General features: G+C 46.1%; 1 protein-coding gene across 4 annotated transcripts in view; it reads left to right on the top strand.

Annotated features, from left to right (window-relative positions):
• Positions 1-11022, top strand: part of SHLD1 (shieldin complex subunit 1) — a 77634-nt gene extending 66612 nt beyond the window's left edge. For all 4 annotated transcript variants that reach the window (XM_089777551.1, XM_075925722.2, XM_089777552.1 and 1 more), the window contains exon 4: positions 9531-11022. In XM_089777551.1, coding sequence (XP_089633677.1) covers positions 9531-10042 — 512 coding nt within the window. In that variant the 3' untranslated portion in view covers positions 10043-11022. The remainder of the gene's footprint in view (positions 1-9530) is intronic.
• The last annotated feature ends 8836 nt before the right edge of the window (positions 11023-19858 follow it).

Here is a 19858-nt window from a genome sequence, read left to right as displayed (position 1 = left end):
GGTTTATGGTCCAAAGGCCACACCAGCAGAGCCATCCCTGGGTATGCCCAGGTGCCATCTAGCTAATTTACATCGCCATAGTGACGGTGAAGCAGTTTCTGTGGGTCCAGATTCGTTACACTGGACAAAAAAATCTTAAATTAAAGGACTCAGTTTCTCAGCAGTTTCCTTTCCTAATTTAAGGCCCTCCTTTTAAAGGGCTCTTAAGTGACTTAAAGCCTCAAATTCATACTTGTCCTTTGGATGCTGGATCTGTCTCCAAGTATAGTAGTTGTCTTTAGCTAGCGAGAACAGCTACCACTTTCTAGAGACTCTGTAGGAGCAAAGGGGCAGCAGCTTCCAGAGTGGTAACAAGAAACTAGCCCCTATCTTAGCTTCAGGTCAGGAGAAGGTCTTCAGCATGCCATCCCTCTCAGACCTGCGGAGGGGGGCCAGTCCTCACTCAGACAGCCCCACAGCCTGAGACCAATACTCACCACCCACTTCACACCCCACATCAGAAACACGAGCCCAAAAACCAACCTCTGCAACAAATCCCGTTGCTAACTCTACCCACACATCTACCTTAGGCTGTATCTAGACTATATGCCTCTGTCGGCAGAGGCATGTAGATTAGACACATAGGCAAAGTCAAATGAAGCCGCGATTTAAATGATCGCGGCTTCATTTACATTTACATGGCTGCCGCGCTGAGCTGACAAACAGCTGATCAGCTGTTTGTCCACTCAGCGCGCTAGTCTGGACGCTCCCCTGCCGACATCAAAGCCCTTTGTCGGCAGCCCCGTTATTCCTCGTGGGATGAGGTTTACTGGGGCTGCCGACAAAGGGCTTTGATGTCGGCAGGGGAGCATCCAGACTAGAGCGCTGAGCGGACAAACAGCTAATCAGCTGTTTGTCGGCTCAGCGCGGCAGCCATGTAAATGTAAATGAAGCCGCAATCATTTAAATCGCGGCTTCATTTGACTTTGCCAAAACAACAAATCTACATGGCTCCGTTGACGGAGCCATGTAGTTTAGACGTACCCTTAGTGACACCACCATAGGACCTAACCACATCAGCTATACCATCAAAGGCTCATTCACATGCACACCTACTCATGTGATATATGCCAGCAATGTCCCTCTGCCATGTACACTGGACAAACCAGACAGTCTCCTTGCAAAGGAATAACGGGACACAAATCAGACATCAAGAATGCCAACATGCCCCTCTACTGGTTTTTGTACTTTAACCTCCCTGGACACACAGTTACTGACTTGCAAGTTGACATTCTTAGGGAAAAAACAAACAAAAAAAACCCCACACCATACCCACCTAACAACTTCAAAACCAGACTAAGGAGAAAACGCAGAACTGGAATTTAGATGCAAATCAGATACCATCAAAAGATGTTTAAACAGAAACAGGGAATAGTTTTCTCAGTACAATAAGTAATTTCCCCTTCAGGTACGCTCACCTTCTCATCACTGTTGGAGATGAGTCACATCTGTTCCGATTTAATTAGCACCGATCCCATCTCTGTATCCCTTCCTTTCTTTTTTTCCCCCTCTTCAAGCATCTGAGGAAGTGAGCTGTATCTTATGAAAGCTTATGCCATAATAAACTTGCTAGTCTTTAAAGTGCCTCTGGCCTACTGCTTGTGTTTGCTGAAACAGACCAACACGGCTGCTCCCCTGAAACCTATCATCCCTGTTCAGATGCTTTGACAGCTGAAACATTGTTGTACTTACCTACTATGCTGCTAATGGGGATCAACACTTGTGGACAATGGGTCAGCAGCAGGAAAATATTAAGTCTCCTCTCGCTGAAGATTACATGTTTGAAATTTTCTATAGTTCCAACTTCACAATTACCAGCTAATGGAATGCAGCAAAATACTATGGGCAGATGACAGTAAAAAAGATTTGCTGCATTCAGACAGAAATTTCCATTTCCCCTTTGATGCAGAAGTGCACAGTCTTTTTTTGAAAGTGTTTTGACTAGACCTACTGGGAGGAGGGCTAATTAGTTGGAAATTGCTGGAGGACGGTCAGAAAAAGTATTCTATGTTTGCATCACACTCCTTTGTTTATACAGAGGAAAATGCAAGGAGTGCTTGTGAAATACAACATTGCATTACTGAGCATAGTCCCTCTGTCAAACCTGGCGTCAGTGGACAGCCTCGCCTCAATTGTCTTGCACTTCGGTTCTTTGGAGCACATCTCCATCCTATACTTAGTATTTACACAATATGCCCAGTGCAATCTGCAAACACTCCATCAGTGACAGGCCTTGCTCTCAACAGCTGACTTCTAGAGAGCAGGCAGCCAATGAGACAGAGACTGGGGTAAGAGGAATAACCAAAGTGAAGATTTTTATGGGGCACCTACATCCCGTTGATATTGAAAATCATCCTCAGAGGGTACAGTCCATTCTGCTTTTAAGAAGAAATAGGGCCTAAAACATCCCTGAGATGTGCTACAGATCCCGAGTAGGGATGTTAAATTTCAATTAATCAGCTAATTGAGTAGTTGATGGAATTTCCATCGGCTGCTCAATTAGTCGGTAACGGGGAGTAGGTGCTCACTGTCCCTGCTGCGCCTCTGCCTTTGAAATGTAGTAAGAGCTATGGGTGGCTTTTACTACATTTCGAAGGCAGAGGTGCAGCACCACCGTGATTCTGCCTCCCCTGTCTGCCTCTCCCCCTCTGCACCACGGGGATGGTCCTGGGGAAAACCAGCTTTTAAGCTGGCTCCCTTCAGCACCAGCTCCTGCTTCCTTCCCCCCCATTGCTGCTTCTGATGTAGAGGCAGCAAAGGTGGGGTGCAGAAAAATGCAAGTAGTTGACTATTCAACTACTCCTTTACATCCCTAGAACGGAGTCTGTCTTTATATAATAAGAACACAAGAACAGCCACACTGGGTCAGACCAAAGATCCATCTAGCCCAATGTCCCGTCTTCTGACAGTGGCCGATGCCAGATGCCCCAGAGGGAGTGAACAGAACAGGGAATCCCCAAGTGATCCTTCTCCTGTCGCCCATTCCCAGCCTCTGAATAACAGAGGCCAGGGACACCATCTCTACTCATTTTGGCTACTAGCCATTGATGGACCTAACCTCCATGAATTTATCTTGTTCTTTTTTGAACACTGTTAAAGTCCTGGTCTTCACAGCATCCTCTGGCAATAAGTGCCACAGGTTGACTATGCACTGACTGAAAAAAAAAACCCACTTCCTTTGTTTGTTTTAAACCTGCTACCCGTTCATTTCGTTTGGTGATCCCTGGTTCTTATGTTATGGGAACAGGTAAATAACTTTTCCTTATTCACTTTCTCCATAGCCACCATTATTTTACAGACCTCTATCATATCCCCCCTAGGGCTGTGTCTAGACTGCAGGGGTTTTTCAAAAAAAGTAGCCTTTTTTCGAAAAAACTTCACCTGCGTCTAGACTACAGCCGTGTTCTTTCAAAATTAAATCGAAAAAACGCAGCTTTTCTTTTAACAGTGGTACTCCTCATTTCACGAGGAATAACGCCTTTTTCGAAAGTGCTCTTTTGAAAAAAGGCGCTATGTAATGCAAACTGTGCTTTTTTGAAAGAGAGCATCCAGATTGCCTGGGTGCTGTCTTTCGAAAAAGCAGCTTGCTTTTTCGAAAGTACTGATGCTGTTTTTCAAAAGAAGCTTTTTCGAAAGTATCTTTCGAAAAAGCCTCTTTCAAAAGAGGCTTGCAGTCTAGACGTAGCCTTAGACTCCTCTTTTCCAAGCTGAAAAGTCCCAGTCTTTTTAATCTCTCTTTATATGGCACCTGTTCCAAATCCCTAAACACTTGTGTTGCCCTTTCCTGAACCTTTTTGAATGCTAATGCATCTTTTTGAGATGAGGCAACCACATCTGTATGCAGTATTCAAGATGTGGGCGTACCATGGCCATACAGCAGCAATAAGATAGTCTCTGTTTTATTCTCTATCCCTTTTTAAATGATTCCCAACATTGTTTGCTTTTTTGACAGCCGCTGCACATCGAGTGGGTGTTTTTAGAGAACTATCCACAATGACTCCAAGATCTCTCTCAAGTAGTTGTAGCTAAATTAGTCCCCATCATATATGTATAGTTGGGATTGTTTTTTCCAGTGTCCATTACTTTGCATTTATCAACAATGTAAACAGTTCATTGACAAGGTGCTGGTAGCTAGCTTTCAACAATATATAGACCAGTTTCTGGGTTTTGTAGAACCAATGAAAGCAGTTGTGCACTGCAAACGTCTTCCTCTGTCTCCGTTTTTAAACTATGGCAGGCACTTGGTAATAGTAATACCTACCAGGAAGCCCCAGGGGAAAGTCACTGTAAGCTGCCAACAATCTAACTTCAATCCCAAATCAGGGCATGTGGAGCCATCAATACAACCCTAAATGGAGCTGGGGATGAGGCCAGCCCAGAGAGGCATTGATTCAGCACCTCAGCCGGTAGAGTTTCTAGCTGGATTTTAAAGCTATTGCTCTTGGATAGTACTGCCATAGGATGTGTAATGAGGAGCTCACTTTGCTAGCCCTGAACACGTGCTGATGGATCTAGCCTACCCCTCCCCCCCAAAAGGGACCATACATAGATGGAGCTGGGTGATGCTGCTCCAAATTTAGCTCCATCTTGTCCCAAAACCTTCCTCCACTGGTTGCTAATAGCTGACATCACACAAGCATCTAAATCCTCCTGCGAGGCTCCATCATAGACCTCAGTGAAAAGATCCCCACTGACTTCAAAGGGCTTTGGAAAGGCCCATAATGCACCTGTCCATTTTTGCCCTGCTCTTCTCAGATTTGTCCCTGAGCCCTACGGCCATCAGTTTATGTTCTGAAGCATGAGGTTTAGTTACTCTTATCAGAGGACGTGTCACATGCCTCTTATGACACAGTGCTATTCAGTTCTTTCATACTATAGCAAGGTTTTTGTAAAAACCTTGGTTCAATTCAGAACAAAGGGACACACACCTCTTCTAGGCCAGCATCAGCATCAGTAGGGCAGGCAACTTTCTGCTACTTAGGGGAGGAGACAGAACATGGAAGTCCCAGGGAGAGGAACTCTGTACCATGTGTATGGAGTTCTCTGGAACCAGCATGGAAGAAAGCCGTGGGAGAGGTTCAGCTGAGAAAGAGCAAAGAAGCATCTGCAGCTACACATATTCACCAGCCAAACCTTGCATAGATGGGACATGGACATAACAGCTTCTCTGATATCTTAGAAGCAATGATAAGAAGCTTAGGCCATCCTAACAGAGCAGACTCCCCCATTCTCTAGCAATTCAGCTGAGCTGTGAGCTCTCCCTCTGCTCTTTCCTGGCAATGAATATCTAATTTTACACCTCAGCAGAGCCGTTAGCATGGCTATAAACTCTCCAACAATGGTGCGAGCTGATTTGGGGAAGCAAATAAAGCTGAAGTGCTCCTGCATCACTGAAAGGAGTTCAGAGTTCAAAGCTCTTTCACATGTGGGGATTCATTTCCAACAGGTGGAGAATTAAAATGATCAGTAGGGTTATAAACATGCAGAATTATCCTTTTTCAGCTGCAAGTAAGTTACAAAGGCCCATCTCCAACTACTGTGGAGACGGATCAAGTAATACGCCTTCTTACTGATGATTATTTCTCATGAGAGTGTAAGCACAGTGAGTAATGGGATGGGATTTCGCATACAGTCTGCCGCATAAATAGGTAAGTGAGGATATTTAAAGACAGTTTGGGCAAGATATTCAGGCCGTGTAAATCAGCTGAAAATAAATGGCGGTACAGGGATTTACATCCGCCGAGAACCGAGCCTCCTATATCTGCTGAAACCTAACTGACCTCTCCTAAGATTTCCATGATCTTTGGTTCAGGCTCTTTGAAGCCTTCGGACATTGTAAAATTGGCATTGAGTTCTCCAAGGAAGGCCTGAGAAACTCTAGATGCTTCTAAGAGTGGTCACAGGATACCGAAGAGCCATCGTGATACAGATGTGCTGTCAGGAACTTGATACCCTCTACTCTCTCTTCTCTCTGGAGGGTAACATATCAGGGGCAGGCAGGGGGTGGATTTATGCTGGCTCCATTCCATGGCTTCGTAATGCACCTTCCACCCTTGGGAGGTGGTTTAGGGACCCCAGCTACTGATCCAGCTCATGGCCATTGCAGAATGCCTTTCACCCAAGAGGCTCCTTTCCTCATCTCCCAAACGAGTCACCAGTGGGAAGCCAGCTTACTAGGGCTCTCCAGGAGGGGAGGGGGTAACGTTAGCGCAGCTGGATTTAAACCCACAGAGGGGATTCTATGGCAGGATGGCAGATGGAATTTACTTTTAGAGATGTGCAAGGCCCAGGTGTATTGTTAAAGGCAGTGTAAGCAGTGGCTCTGCTGGAAGACTGTATTCAGGAGTCCCCATGGGAGCTCAGAGAGACTTTAGCCTGGCATGACATCTAAAAAGCAAAGGCAGGCAGGCAGGTTCAGTGCACTAGGAGGTGGGAGTTATTTGTGCTCTAATTTGTGGTGTGACTTTCTAGAGAAAATTAAATGGATTATCAGAACCTTCCACTTTGAGTGAGCAATGATGCACCTGCATTTGGAAAAAGTCTAGCTGGTCTCACTACAGTTTGAGTGTCTGACTTCTGAGTTTGAACACCTCCCCTTCAGAATGCTAGAGTGAAAAAGGCCCAGAGCAAGAGGAAAATGCTGAGGGTTACAATGGAGAGGTTTCTGTTTGCGCAAGAAGAGGCTATAGCTGGGAGCAGAGACTCGAGTGAGGTAATCACTTATTTAGAGATCACTTCCGTATTTATTTGGCAGTGTCACACATGCATGGTAAGTACGGTCATGCTAGTGGCCATCTGCTTAGTGCTCGCAGCCTGGTTGGTCATTCTATACATTCTTGGCCAGCTGAGAGGTCAGATCCAAAGCCTATTGAAACCAATGGAAAGGCTCCTAGGTGAGCCAATTAGGTGATTTCCCTTATAGGGGGCTCTGGATCAGAGCGAACAGTGACTACAATTGTGAAGACAGAAGCTCCCTGCTGAGTTTAGTTACTCCTGTAACTGTACATGAGATTTTTTTGCCTCAGTCAGGAACAACACACAGTCACTTCCGTATTTTCCAGTCACTCCTATGCTGAGTTGTGTGTAAGCGGAGGAGGCAGCAAATAGGATCATGCTTGTTTATCACCAGGAAAAAGGAACAACAGCAGAAATCTATTCTGAGAATGCAAAGTTACTGGAGCTTTGTGCTTGCCAACAGGTTCATGCAGGGTTTCTGTATTTGCAGGTTGTGGCAACTGCTGCTTTTTCACAAAACTGAATGGTGAGCTGTATGTACTAGCAAGAAGATGGCAGTATGGGGAGTTTGAGGTGGTCCCGGGAGTTGAGTTTGTGTTGTCTGAGTTATTGAAGATGCACAATTCATAAAATTCAGACCTAAGCCTGGGCTGATGGATTATTAAGGGAAAATGGACCTGCTCTTATTAGCTTTTGATTTGCTATCATGGTGGCATGTATTGATGTAAGCTTCTCTTTGTACTAGCTTAGAAATGCCTTTGTGTAAGGCAGGCTGCTGTTTCATCTCAGAATTGAAGGTGAAGTCAATTTGAAAGGAAAGATCAAAGGGTGGAAAGTAAAGTGAGGAAGCGCTCTTGAACCAATATACTGTATGGCTATTCTATTGCCTTCATTTTAAATACATCTCTGCACACAAACAAGGACCACAGGCATCGTGCCTCCATATTAAGACAGCCCTTTATGGGAGGGGAAAGAGGTTCTTTCAATCAGATTGCTAATTTAAGTGAAGGGTTTTGCACCATTTCATATGCCAATGAATTATAAGGGACCCAACTATTTTCTGAATTGCTGCACACTGCTCACGTGATCTGAAGCCAGTGGCACCATCTTGAGTGAAGAGCAGAAAGGAGCCCTGAAGCTAAGTCTACACATGGATTTCAAACAAACAAACAAACAAACAAAAAAACCTGTGATCAGTTGTGTAGATTTTCAGGCTCACAGGATCCCAGATCCACACATCTACGCCAGCGATGGACAACCTAGGCTAGCGAGAGGGCTGCAAAAGTGCCCTCTATCTCAGTGAGCAGTAACAGACATGGTCTCCCAGGACAGGGTAGTTTTGGTCACTGTGCTTGCATACCAAGAATTTTCAGGGTGTGCTGACTGAACTGTAGCAGCACTTTGATTGGCTGCAGAGGCAGCGTGTGGACCTCAGTGTTGTGTGCCAATCAGCACACACCTCATTTTACATGCCCTTGCTTTGTATGTGTCACTGTAGTAATACCAGTGGGGAAAAAGCTACGTGGACAGAAACTAGCAGAATCTGGCAACCCTGCACGTGCACAATGGTAAACAAAATGTTTCTCAGTCCACACATAGAACCCTGATGGGCTGCAGGTTGCTGATTTACATAGCAATTCTCCAGCCCCACAGCCCAAGTCAACTGACCTGGGTTAGTCCTTAAAAATTCCTTCCTGTCAGTGCCTCAGGTGTTCTGCGAATTAGCTTAAGGGAAAGGGGCAGACCGGAGAATGCAGCTAGAGGAGCCTGTTGTCTTCTAGGCTATTTAGGCTGCAACATGTATGTACCCTGTTGTAAACTCACCTGCTTTCACACACAGCTGCAGAGTGCCTGTAACACTGCATGAATAATACACAGGTGCCTGGCTGCAGATCACGCCTACTGATTTCAATGGGAGCAGGAGGAGTGAATCGGTGCAACTGAATGTTGATCAGCAAGGAAATGAGACGAGAGCTAGACTAGAATGCGCCAAGAGCTGAAACAAATAGAAAGTCTCACAGGAAGGCAACGTGGGAGGGAGAATTTTGATTGAGTGAGCAGGAAAAGTGAGGCTTAGGATAGAGGAGCATGGTTACCCGATACAATCCAATAGTAAGACACACTGACTTCTCTGGGATTAGGCTCTAGCAGCTATCTGTAAGGTGCTGGTAGAAGGCTGGAGCAGAGGACTCTACACACAGCAAGGGTGGTCAGATGAGGAACGCAGTTCTAAAGCCAACAGAAGAGAACAGCAAAAGCAAAGTGAGCTGTGGAGAAGATTAAGCCATGAAGCTGCCTAGAGCAGCAATCCTGAGATCTGTTCACTTTCCACTTTCTGCTGCCAATGGCCAGAGCCAGAACTGCCCAAAAATCTGCAAGTTACCTGCAACCCTCTCACTTTTCTAGGAGCATGAGGGGGAATCCAGCCAGCACAATGAAGTGGATTGAGCTAGCTGTAGTGTGAAACCAGGGCCTATGTGAGTTGTAATTTGCCCATCTCCTGAGGAACCCTGGTGCCAGCCTGTTGTGGAGGCTTGGTCAGTGTTCAAAGCTGTCCTTCTCCAGGGATGAGTGCACCACTTTAAGGTGGAGAGGCCCATGCCTTAGGGAAACCTTGCTCTGAGATCACTAGCTGGACAGCGGTGGAGAGGCTTTGATTCCCAAGCCACAAGGACAGTTTTTAGTTAGCTGCAGCCTACGGGTAGTTTCTCCGTTTCCTGAACATCTAACCTATTTCTGTGTTTCTCTGCTTGCAGGTGCTGGTAGCCCAGATTCCGAAAAAACTCAGCATGCAGCTAGCATGAGAATTTGGCCTAAACATTATGAGGCAGCAAATTCTAGACATCATCCAACTGCAATGCCATTTCAAGCCGCTGGACATGGTGGGGTTCCATCTTCTTGGACAGATGAGCACGAGGGCACAGAGGACACCAGCATTAGAATGTCTCTAGATAGCTTCTATGAAACGTGCTGTCAGCAGCAGCCCAGCAAAGAGGATCCCAAATACAATGCAGCTTCAGAAAGGCTCGCTCTCAAAATTCAGGAGGTAGCAAACAAGGATGGAAGAAAATACGCCTTGCGCAGTCTCTACATGGCCCAGATGGTCTTGAACAGAGATGGGTGCCAGGTCTTTCCAGACCACTCCAGTAAAGCTTGTTTCTCAGCACCAGCTAATGGAGAAGTGGCACTGGAAAAAGGAAAGCGAACACCAGGATTGTCAGATGATGTCCTTCAATTTCTCTTAAAACAGAACGTGATGAAATCATAGGGCCTGGTGTAAGAGGATTGGGGAGGAAGGAGCAAGCAGTTTGATTGCTTTTGCTGTGTTTTTAAGGAAGTGGCACCTTGTGGCATTTAGCTCCCGCTCTGAGAAGGGATGGATCTACCTCAGGAAGGCACAATTCTTTCTTGAGGCTCCCGGAGTTGGAGGAACATGCCACTTAAAGATGTAACTTGGGGTTTTGCCTCTGCTCCCAGACTCTAGCCTGAATTTCCCATATATATATTTTTTTCATTCATTCAACTTGTTTCCCAGCATCTGAGTGGGGACTCCAGTGCTTCGTGGATTTGATCTCCATTTCCAGCTGCTGCTACTATGCTAAAATTTACCCCGTGGCATTTGGCCAGAAGACATGTCCTTCTCCAAACTTGCCATGAGGTCTCCCCATATTCTGATGCCAGGAGACACTCATACAGAGCCTCATCCTGTTACCTTTATACTCAGTAGTATGCTCAAGTAGCGCCATTTATTTCCATAGGGCTATTCAGAGTGTGACACCATTGGTGAGTGCATCAGTATGGCCCATAACCACCACCATTTGGATATCAAGTCCTTATCTGTGCACCTTCTAGCATTTCCAGTAACCAGGCTGCTTAACTTGCTTGAACCCCCAACACAGCTGAACAGTGTCCCCTCCCTGAGAGCAAACTTTCTTATATTTGTGCGATTACCTATAAGTGCCATTTGCCACAAAAACAAGATGTGGATTGCACCAGCAGAGGCAGATACAGCGTTCCAAGAACTGGAAGGATTAGATTTGTATCGAAGGCTGTCAGTTTCAGTGCAAGCGCACATACACCTTGAGTAAAAATATTTCCATTGATAGTTGACATTTACCAATAAATAATATTGGTCTTTGGACTGAGAACTTAGTTTGCACTGAGGCTATTTACTTTGTATATTTTGACATGTGATGTTGACAACTTGTGTTTTAATTGTTATAAAGCTTTACATTTTCTAATCTCAAAGACTGTCAGTTTTTGCCTAACCCCACCTAATAATTTCCTGCACCTATAAAAATGTAAAGTGATAAGCATTATTCAGTGTTTAAAAGCAGATATTGTCCATCAAAATCATTAAAAACTGTTCTGCCAAGCCTGTCATAGATCCAAGCAAAAACATTTGGAAATTTTATTCTGCACCAAGTCTGATATTCTGCAGAAACAAAAGAATATGTATATAAACTATTATACAAAAGCGGCAAGGAGTCCTGTGGCACCTTATAGACTAACTGAAGTGTAGGAGCATAAGCTTTCGTGAGCAAAGACCCACTTCGTCAGATGCATGATTCAGACTAACATGGCTACACCTCTGATACATAAACTGTTATGCAACCTCCTCCCCTGGACAGATTGACAACTGCGTGCCACTTGTGTGTGTGTACATGTGAGAAAAAAATCTGCTTGTGATCTCACACTAATTTAACACTATTAGCACCATTAGCCCTGATGGATTTATTCATGAGTGTGAATTTGTCCCTGTCTTATAGATGCTAATTGAAAATTAATTTCTTCATACCAGTTCCCATTTTCCCTAAGAGCATTTCAAAGAGGTGTCTTTAAATACACCAGCTTAAACTAGGTGTTAAAGATGTGAGAGAGCTCTGGATAGACCACTTGGAAGCGTTAGAGCTAGAAATGCTGCCTCTGGATGGCTTACTGAACTAGCAAAAAGGCTTGGAATCCTATGTTGATGCTTGCAGCTCTGGGGAGCTATCAGCAGACAGGAGATTTCCAGCCCCACCCCTCATGGACTGTGGAGGCAACCTGAAAAATATTTGATTGGGAGGTTAATTAGGATATCTGTGAGATACCTGGGAAATGGGACTCCAGTGATGTGTGAAGGCTCCTATGCCAAGCATATGCCTGCTGCTTTGCTGTTAAACTGCTGTGGGAAGGAGATGGCCGAGCTCAAGAGTTTCAGCCTTTTTAAACAAAACAAAAGCTGGTACAATTAGCCATACATAGTACCACAACACCTGTACTGATTTCTCCAGCACTTAATCTGTCCATTGACATCCGCGAGGCTATCCCAATTTACACCATTTTAGGATTTGACACAAACAGTGTCATAGCGAGCGAGTTAATGGGCTGTATGCAAGTGACAAATATTATCACTGATATTATTCTTTGTCTCTCCTCTAGAGAAGGCCTAGAGAATACATCTCTGGTACACTGACAGATAGGAGGGAATTTCTTCCGTACACTCTTTTTGTAGATGTGGTTTTGGGTATGTATGACTAGCTGATAAGGAGCTGAGAGCTGGTTACAGTTGTTTATCTATTTTATGTTATTCTAGCCCCAAACTTTTACCACACTGGTTTTTTTCAGGCAGAATGTCTTTTGGCTTCACTGAGGCTGTGTCCAGACTCAGGGGTTTTTTCGGGAAAAGTAGCCTTTTCCCGAAAAAACTTCCCCTGCGTCCAGACTCAAGCCGCGTTCTTTCGAAATAATTTCGAAAGAATGCGGCTTTTCTTTCGATGGCGGTAAACCTCGTTTCACGAGGAAGAACGCCTTCTTTCGAAAGTTCCTCTTTCGAAAGAAGGCGTTCTTCAATGTAAATAGGACTTCCTCGAAAGAGAGCATCCAGACTCGCTGGGTGCTCTCTTTCGAAAAAGCGGATTGCTCTTTCGAAAGATCCGCCTGCAGTCTAGACGCGATCTTTCGAAAGAGGCTCTTTCGAAAGATGCTTTCGAAAGAGCCTCTTTCGAAAGAAGCCTGCAGTCTAGACATAGCCTGAGAGCTTTGACTAAGTAATGGACTTCAGGGTTTGGCCTTATTACTTTTCCATTGTTGATTTAGTGACATTGGGAGGTGACTGAAATCAAAAGCACTAGTCACAGCCTTCCATCTGCAGTTTTTACAATGCACTGGGCCTGATCCTGGTGTCAGTGGGAGTTCTAGGAGTCCACTTACTTCTGGTTTTCACCAGTGCCAGACAGAAGAGAACTCCATAGGCAATGGATGCAGTTATGTTGAAGTAAGCGAGATGCATTAGGCCCAAGGAATGCAGGATCAGGCCCTCCATCTAAACCTTAGTTGGAAATATGCTAAAATAACAAATCGCTTTAGTCTGACCTCTATTTGTTGTCTCTGATGCAGCTGTCTTTGCTACTAGCTGTGTCCTCTAAACTGATGTTTGGCCAATATCCAACAGAGCTTCCTTCCCTAGCTCAGTCAGAATCATTTGAATATTACATTTTAAAGCATTTAAAGGGGCACTTGGGTGAAAAAACTTGTCCTTATCTAGGTCACTAGCCCCACAGGGTAGGTCTCCATTGCAGTCAGACATGTGACTGCAGCAGGTGTAGATATACCACAGCAAGCTTTGATCTGTCTTGATTAACAATACGAAGGAAGCCACAGAAACACTGTACAGGCCGTGCAAGATCTCCCAGGATCTTGGGAACCTTAGCAGTGTTGTTACTTGAGACAAGTAGATCAAACCTAGCTCCAGTTCATCTAAACATGCTGCATGTGTTTCTACTGGTGGTGCACATCTACACATGGTTTGGTGCACATAAAGGCTACGTCTACACTGGCCCCTTTTCCGTAAGGGGCATGTAAATTTCACCTATCGTCGTAGGGAAATCCGCGGGGGATTTAAATATCCCCCGCGGCATTTAAATAAAAATGGCCGCCGCTTTTTTCCGGCTTTTAAAAAAAGCCGGAAAAGAGCGTCTAGACTGGCCCCGATCCTCCGGAAAAAGCGCCCTTTTCCGGAGGGTCTTATTCTTACTTCAAAGTAAGAATAAGACCCTCCGGAAAAGGGCGCTTTTTCCGGAGGATCGGGGCCAGTCTAGACGCTCTTTTCCGGCTTTTTTTAAAAGCCGGAAAAAAGCGGCGGCCATTTTTATTTAAATGCCGCGGGGGATATTTAAATCCCCCGCGGATTTCCCTACGACGATAGGTGAAATTTACATGCCCCTTACGGAAAAGGGGCCAGTGTAGACGTAGCCAAAATGTATTCCACACATGAATGGAAAAAGATTAGAGGGAACATTGGTGCAGACATAGCCTTCAGCCTGGTCCACACTAGGAAATTAGGTCTATATAATTGTGCTGCTGAAGACTGAAAGAGCTACACCCCAAAGAAATACAGTTAAACTGATTTAAGCCCAAATGAAGACACTATGTCGAGGGAAAAATTCTCCCGGCACCAGAGGCATAGTGAGGGTGTTATGCACTCAGGGGCAAAGACCAAGTTTGTGCCTCCCCTCCCGACATGCGGAGGGGCCCTAAACCTGGAGCACGGCTGAGCCCAACCCGGGGGGGAGTGGTGGGAGAGAGTGGAGAGCTTGTACCACGTCTTCCCCTGCCTCCCTCCAGTTTGGGGCTTGGCCCCCGCATGCACTAACCCATCAGCGGCGATAGAGGAGGGTTGGGCTGGGGGCAGAGAGGAGTCTCGAGCCGGCACCGACAGGTAGAGGAGAAGCAGGCGAGCCAAGGAATGACAGGGGGACCGGAGGGGTACTAAATTGGCGCCCCTCCCCCCCCAGCATGGCACCCAGGGGCAAGTGCCTCCCCTCGCTATGTCACTGCCCAGCACCTTAGGTATCACATCTCCAGGAAGTTGAGTACCTGCGCTGATGGGAAACGCCTACTGTGGGTGTAGGTAGTATCTTCATTGAAGTACTGTGGTGGTATAGTTGCACCACTGCAGTGTTTTAACTGCAAACTAGCCCTCCATTTTCAGTATTCAGACTGTTTGCTGGATCAATACATATTCATTCAGCAAATCAGCTAGTCAGTTTCACTTGTTACTCAGCAGTTTTCGATGTGGTTCTCAAGGACTGGCAAAACATTGGAATATTGGATTACCACCCTTGCAGGAGAAATATTTTTGGGGGAAATGAGTGAAGTAGTTTTTGCTGGTTTTCCACCTCTTCTTATTTCATGAAATGATCTCTAGCACCAGTAAATTCTAAGACCACCACCACACTACACACACTATATGCACAGCAACTTTGGAATGGATTTTCAGAATTCTCTAGATAGTTAAAAGGATGTTCAAAAATGCTGAAGCAGGGTAGGCACGTATGTCCCAGCCAAATCAAAGCGAGATGTGTCAGTTGTTCAGGTGCTTTTGAAAATCCTACTATTGAAAATCTGGCCCTTTTATACCACTTTAAGGTATGATGTTTGTTATCTGCAAAAAAACCACTTGCTATTCAGAAATGTTTACGTCAGTTCTCTAGTTCAGTCATTTTCATTAAATGAAACAATATCTCTGCACTGAACCAACACAACATCATTCTTGCCCCACTTGCTGCTAATTAATTTTTTACAAGCCTATTCTGGATCCTACTGTCTATGCCTCCATCTCTGCTGACAGCCAGTTCGTTTGCATTACTCATTTCCCGATAAACATCTAGCTGCTGTTACTTATTTCCCAGTTTTTGAAGAAGAATCTTCCTCCCCTTTGTCAAGCGGTTTAAGCAAAATTCTGACTGTTTCGAGCATTTTAGAGCAATGGAATCAGCGCTTAAATTGTGCCGGGGCTGAGCTTTCAGCACCTCCACACTAGCCAGTGCATAGCCCCTGCTTGACTTACTGCATCAGTTACAAATATAAACAAAAATTGCTTGAGCCCTGACACATCTTCCATTACAAATCAAGCATTGAATGGATGCCTGGCATTTTATGCTGCTAGAAAGAAAAGAAATATTGTCATTTGCAAACAATAGCACATCTGGTTTAATTTATGGCAGTGTCTGAATCTTACAAACTGATTTGCAACTATACCCAAGTGGGTGCGTCTAGACTGGCCACTTGAATTTGCACAAGAGCACTGGCTTTGTAATGTACAAAATCAGTGCTTCTTGCGCAAATACTTTCACGCTCCTGCTTGGGGAAAAGCCCTCTTGTGCAAGAATACCTGTGCAAGAGAGCCAGTGTAGACAGGGAAGAACTGCTTTGCGCAAAAAAGCCCCGATGGCTCCTCCCACTACTATCCCACAAAGCACCTGTGGCCTGTCTGGTCTACTTTCTGCACTGCACTGCACCTAGCCCAAGTTTGCCAGAGAAGCTGCTGACCTGTAGTAATGCCGTATGCTGCTTTGGAATTCATCTGTGGGCTGTTCTCCCTTTAAAGGACTTCAGTGATATACTCCAGCTGGTCTCACAAGCAGCCTTGCTGAGATCATACTGCCATCTGACCAGGAGTCAGCACATGGGCACAGACAACCAGCTTGGGAAAATGAGAAAACCCAGCCACAATGAAAATCAATCCTGGAGTATCCTCTGCACCACAGTGGTACATTTGATTTCCCAGCTGAGACAGGCTTTGCTTTTGGGAAAAAGAGGAAAACACTAGCCACATGAACAGATAGTGACAACATGGGAATTTTTTTTAATGAGTCCTATGTATGCCTCAGTTTCTCTCTTTCCTTTTCACAGCTTCCCAGGGGAGTGCCAGGGGGTCCACCTATCACTAGGGGCAACTCTTCCTGGCAGCTCTGGGGATTAGCTCCTTCCAGGTCTATTCCACACTCAGGCAGTCTTCTCCATCCACTGCCCTCTCACCCTGTAGTTCCTGTTGTGCCAAGATCTGCAGCCTGGTCCTCCAGCCAGGCCACTATAACTCCCCTTCCATAGGATCAGTCTTCCAGGGTAAACTATCCCAGGCAGGCCACTCCCACAGTGGCTGCCAAGGAAGCCAGGCTCCCCCTCTACTCAGAGTCCCAGCTCAGGTAGCTGCTCTTCAGCAGCCAAAAACTGCACCACCCTAGGCCTCACTACTTTTCCCCTGAGCCTTGTCCTACTTTTCTGGTGCCTGCTCTAGGGTTGCTAGCTGCACAACTCCCTCCCCCACAGGGTGTGACCGTAGGTATTTCCCCACTGCTCCCAGCTTCTGGGTTTTATGCAGGCTCCCCTCGTTCCTCTCCAGATGAGCCTCATCTAATAAGGCCCTGCACCTCCTCCAGGTGCAGCCTGGGCAGTTAATTGGTCCACCTAGAGCCCTTCAGGGGCGAGGGTGTTGAAGTTTGGTCTTAGGGCAGACTAAAAGACAGGGGTATGTGTCACCTCCTTGTCTGGCTGGAAGGAGTTGGGTTATTAAGGAAGTGGCTGAAAACAACCCAGATCAACACACACTCCAGAATCCTGGATTGACACTGTCAGTGACCCCATTTCAAGAACAAAGGACAGGGAAGTGGGGGAATAACAGTCAGCTGCTGGAAGAGGCTGGGAGCTCTGACTTGGGAACTAAACAAGGAAGTCAGAGAGACAGCCTGCTTTGGCCCCTGAAGAGTGTACAAGTTTCCGCCAGGAGTATCCCATTTGGATTTGCTGAGAAGAGTTCTTGGAGTGAGGTCATTCAGTCTATGGAGCCACGAGGCTGCATGGCCTAAGCTGAAGGAAGACAGACTCTGTGGGGATGTGACTAAGGATGTTAATGAGTATTCTTAATGGGTGATGCTTACTGGGTAATGTTTAACCAATATCTCCACCCACGGTGGGGGGGTTTGCAGCAAAAAGCCCCCTGCCATGGGGGAAGAACTGACCAGGCCTCCACTTGGAGCTTCCAGCTCTGCCGGCTCTACGTGGGGCTGTCACTTCCCAGACCCACAAGGGCTGGCAGCTGCACATGAAGCCAGAAGCAGCTGTGCTGAAGCAGCCCCTACCCATTTAATCACATAACCAGTTAAACTTAATGTCTAACTGGTTAACTAATTAAATGGGATTTTACATCCCTAGATCGGACACACTAAAGGCATTCCTCATAAGCACAGCCATACCGGGTCACACTAATGGTCCATCTAGCCCTGTATTCAGTTTTCCGCCAGTGGCCGGTGCCAGGGGCTTCAGAGCAAATGAACAGAACAGGGCAATTAGTGAGTGATCCATCCCTTGCCATCTGATTCTAAACTCAGCTTCTGGCAATCAGAGATGTAGGGACACACAGAACATGGGTTGCCATCTTGCCATCTTTTTGGAGCCCACTTAAACATCCCCTGTAAAGAGTTTCACAAGTTGACTGTGGGTTGTATGAGAAATATTTCCTTATATTTGTTTTAAACTGCTGCGTATTAATGTCATTGGATGACCTTGGGTTCTTGTGTCAAGTGAGCAGGTAAATAATTTCTTGTTCACTTTCTCCACACCACTCATGGTTTTTTACACTTCTATCATACGCCCTCTCAGCCATTGCTTTTCTAAGAGGACCAGCCCCAATCGGTTGGTTCTTCTTTGTACGGAAGCTGTTCCATATCCCTCATCAGTTTTGTGGCCCTTTTTGGCACTGCCAATTCCTCCAAGAGACTGGGCATAGCATCCTGTTGATCTGTGAGACAGGACAACCAGGAGGGGGATGAGAAACTGTACTGGGAGATGACTGGAAGCATGCTAGGATGCAAGATCTGTTTGGGGCATTCTAGGATCCAGCCAGGCCAGCAGAGACAGTAGCTGAGCCAGTGTCCAAGGAGCAGGGTTGAGGTATGCTCTGTGTCAGGGTCTCTAGGATGATGTATCCCAGTGAGGGCAGAGTTTGAAGGAAAGAGCCTGCATCTTTGCAGAGCCTAAGCAACACAGCCATCGGTTCTGGTCAAAGAGCAGAAGTCTTCTTCTGGGCTCCACCATGCCCCTCGCCTTCCCACCATCTCAGCACAAGCTGTAACTGCCAAGCTAACCCCACACCCTGCAGTTGAACACCACAAACTCCTCCAATAACTGTATTCCCCTCAGTATTTTCCTTGCCCCTCTCCCACCCCTAGCCCCACAGGCAGCTGTTCTCAGGAAGGGGAAAGGTTGGGGCTCCCAATGACTGGTTGAGCTGGGCCATGAGGCCAAGCCAGAAATCCTCCCATGAGGACAGGGTGATAGTTCTCAGAGCACCCAGGACTCTCATAATCCCTGCCTCCAGAACTGGGGAGCTTTGCCCATGGACCATCCCGGAGATACATTATCCCCTGGGGACTTAACTTTTGCATCGTTTCAATACACACTGGCTACGTCTAGACTGGCATGATTTTCCGCAAATGCTTTTAATGGAAAAGTTTTTCCGTTAAAAGCATTTGTGGAAAAGAGCATCTAGATTGGCACGGATGCTTTTGCACAAAAGCACTTTTTGCGGAAAAGTGTCCGTGCCGATCTAGACGTGGTTTTGCGCAAGAAAGCCCCGATCACCATTTTCGCCATTGGGGCTTTTTTGCGCAAAACAGTTTTTACCTGTCTACACTGGCGCTCTTGCACAAAAGCATTTGCACAAGAGGGCTTTTTCACCGAGCGGGAGCATCATAGTATTTCCGCAAGAACACTGACAATCTTACATGAGATCGTCAGTGTTCTTGCGCAAATTCAAGCAGCCAGTGTAGACAGCTGGGAAGTGTTTCCGCAAAAGCAGCTGCTTTTGCGGAAAAACTTGCCAGTCTAGATGCAGCCTTGCATTAATCCTTAGCTATTACTCACACACGCCTCTTGAAGTGATTACCAATCTTGACATGTTACAAGCTTGCTAGAGACATTTTAGGTGCTGCTCTATGGACAAATATCCTGCAAGACGTGTGTTTGGGGTGGTGAGTTTGTCAGGTCTGAGCCAAGAGTTGTTTGCAAAAGAACAGGGAGCCCTTGCCAGTTGCCAACGAGCCTGTGAGTCACAGGAGGGTTTGAGGAACAGCAGATCATCCTGCCCTGCCTATGCCTGACTCAGAGCTGAGCATCAGCATGCTGGAGCATCCCACTTGCTCTAGGTCACACCACACATCAGTGATTACTGGTTCCAGTTTGGTCATCCAGGTTTCCTGGCTTCCAGCCCTATGCTTATCTCACGAGCCAGCACTGGCTAAAGTCAGTATTCCCTCAGCCC

Source organism: Pelodiscus sinensis, chromosome 3 (assembly GCF_052426305.1).
Source record: "Pelodiscus sinensis isolate ZL-2025 chromosome 3, ASM5242630v1, whole genome shotgun sequence".
NCBI lineage: Eukaryota > Metazoa > Chordata > Testudines > Trionychidae > Pelodiscus > Pelodiscus sinensis.
This window is presented reverse-complemented; position numbering and strand designations above follow the sequence as displayed.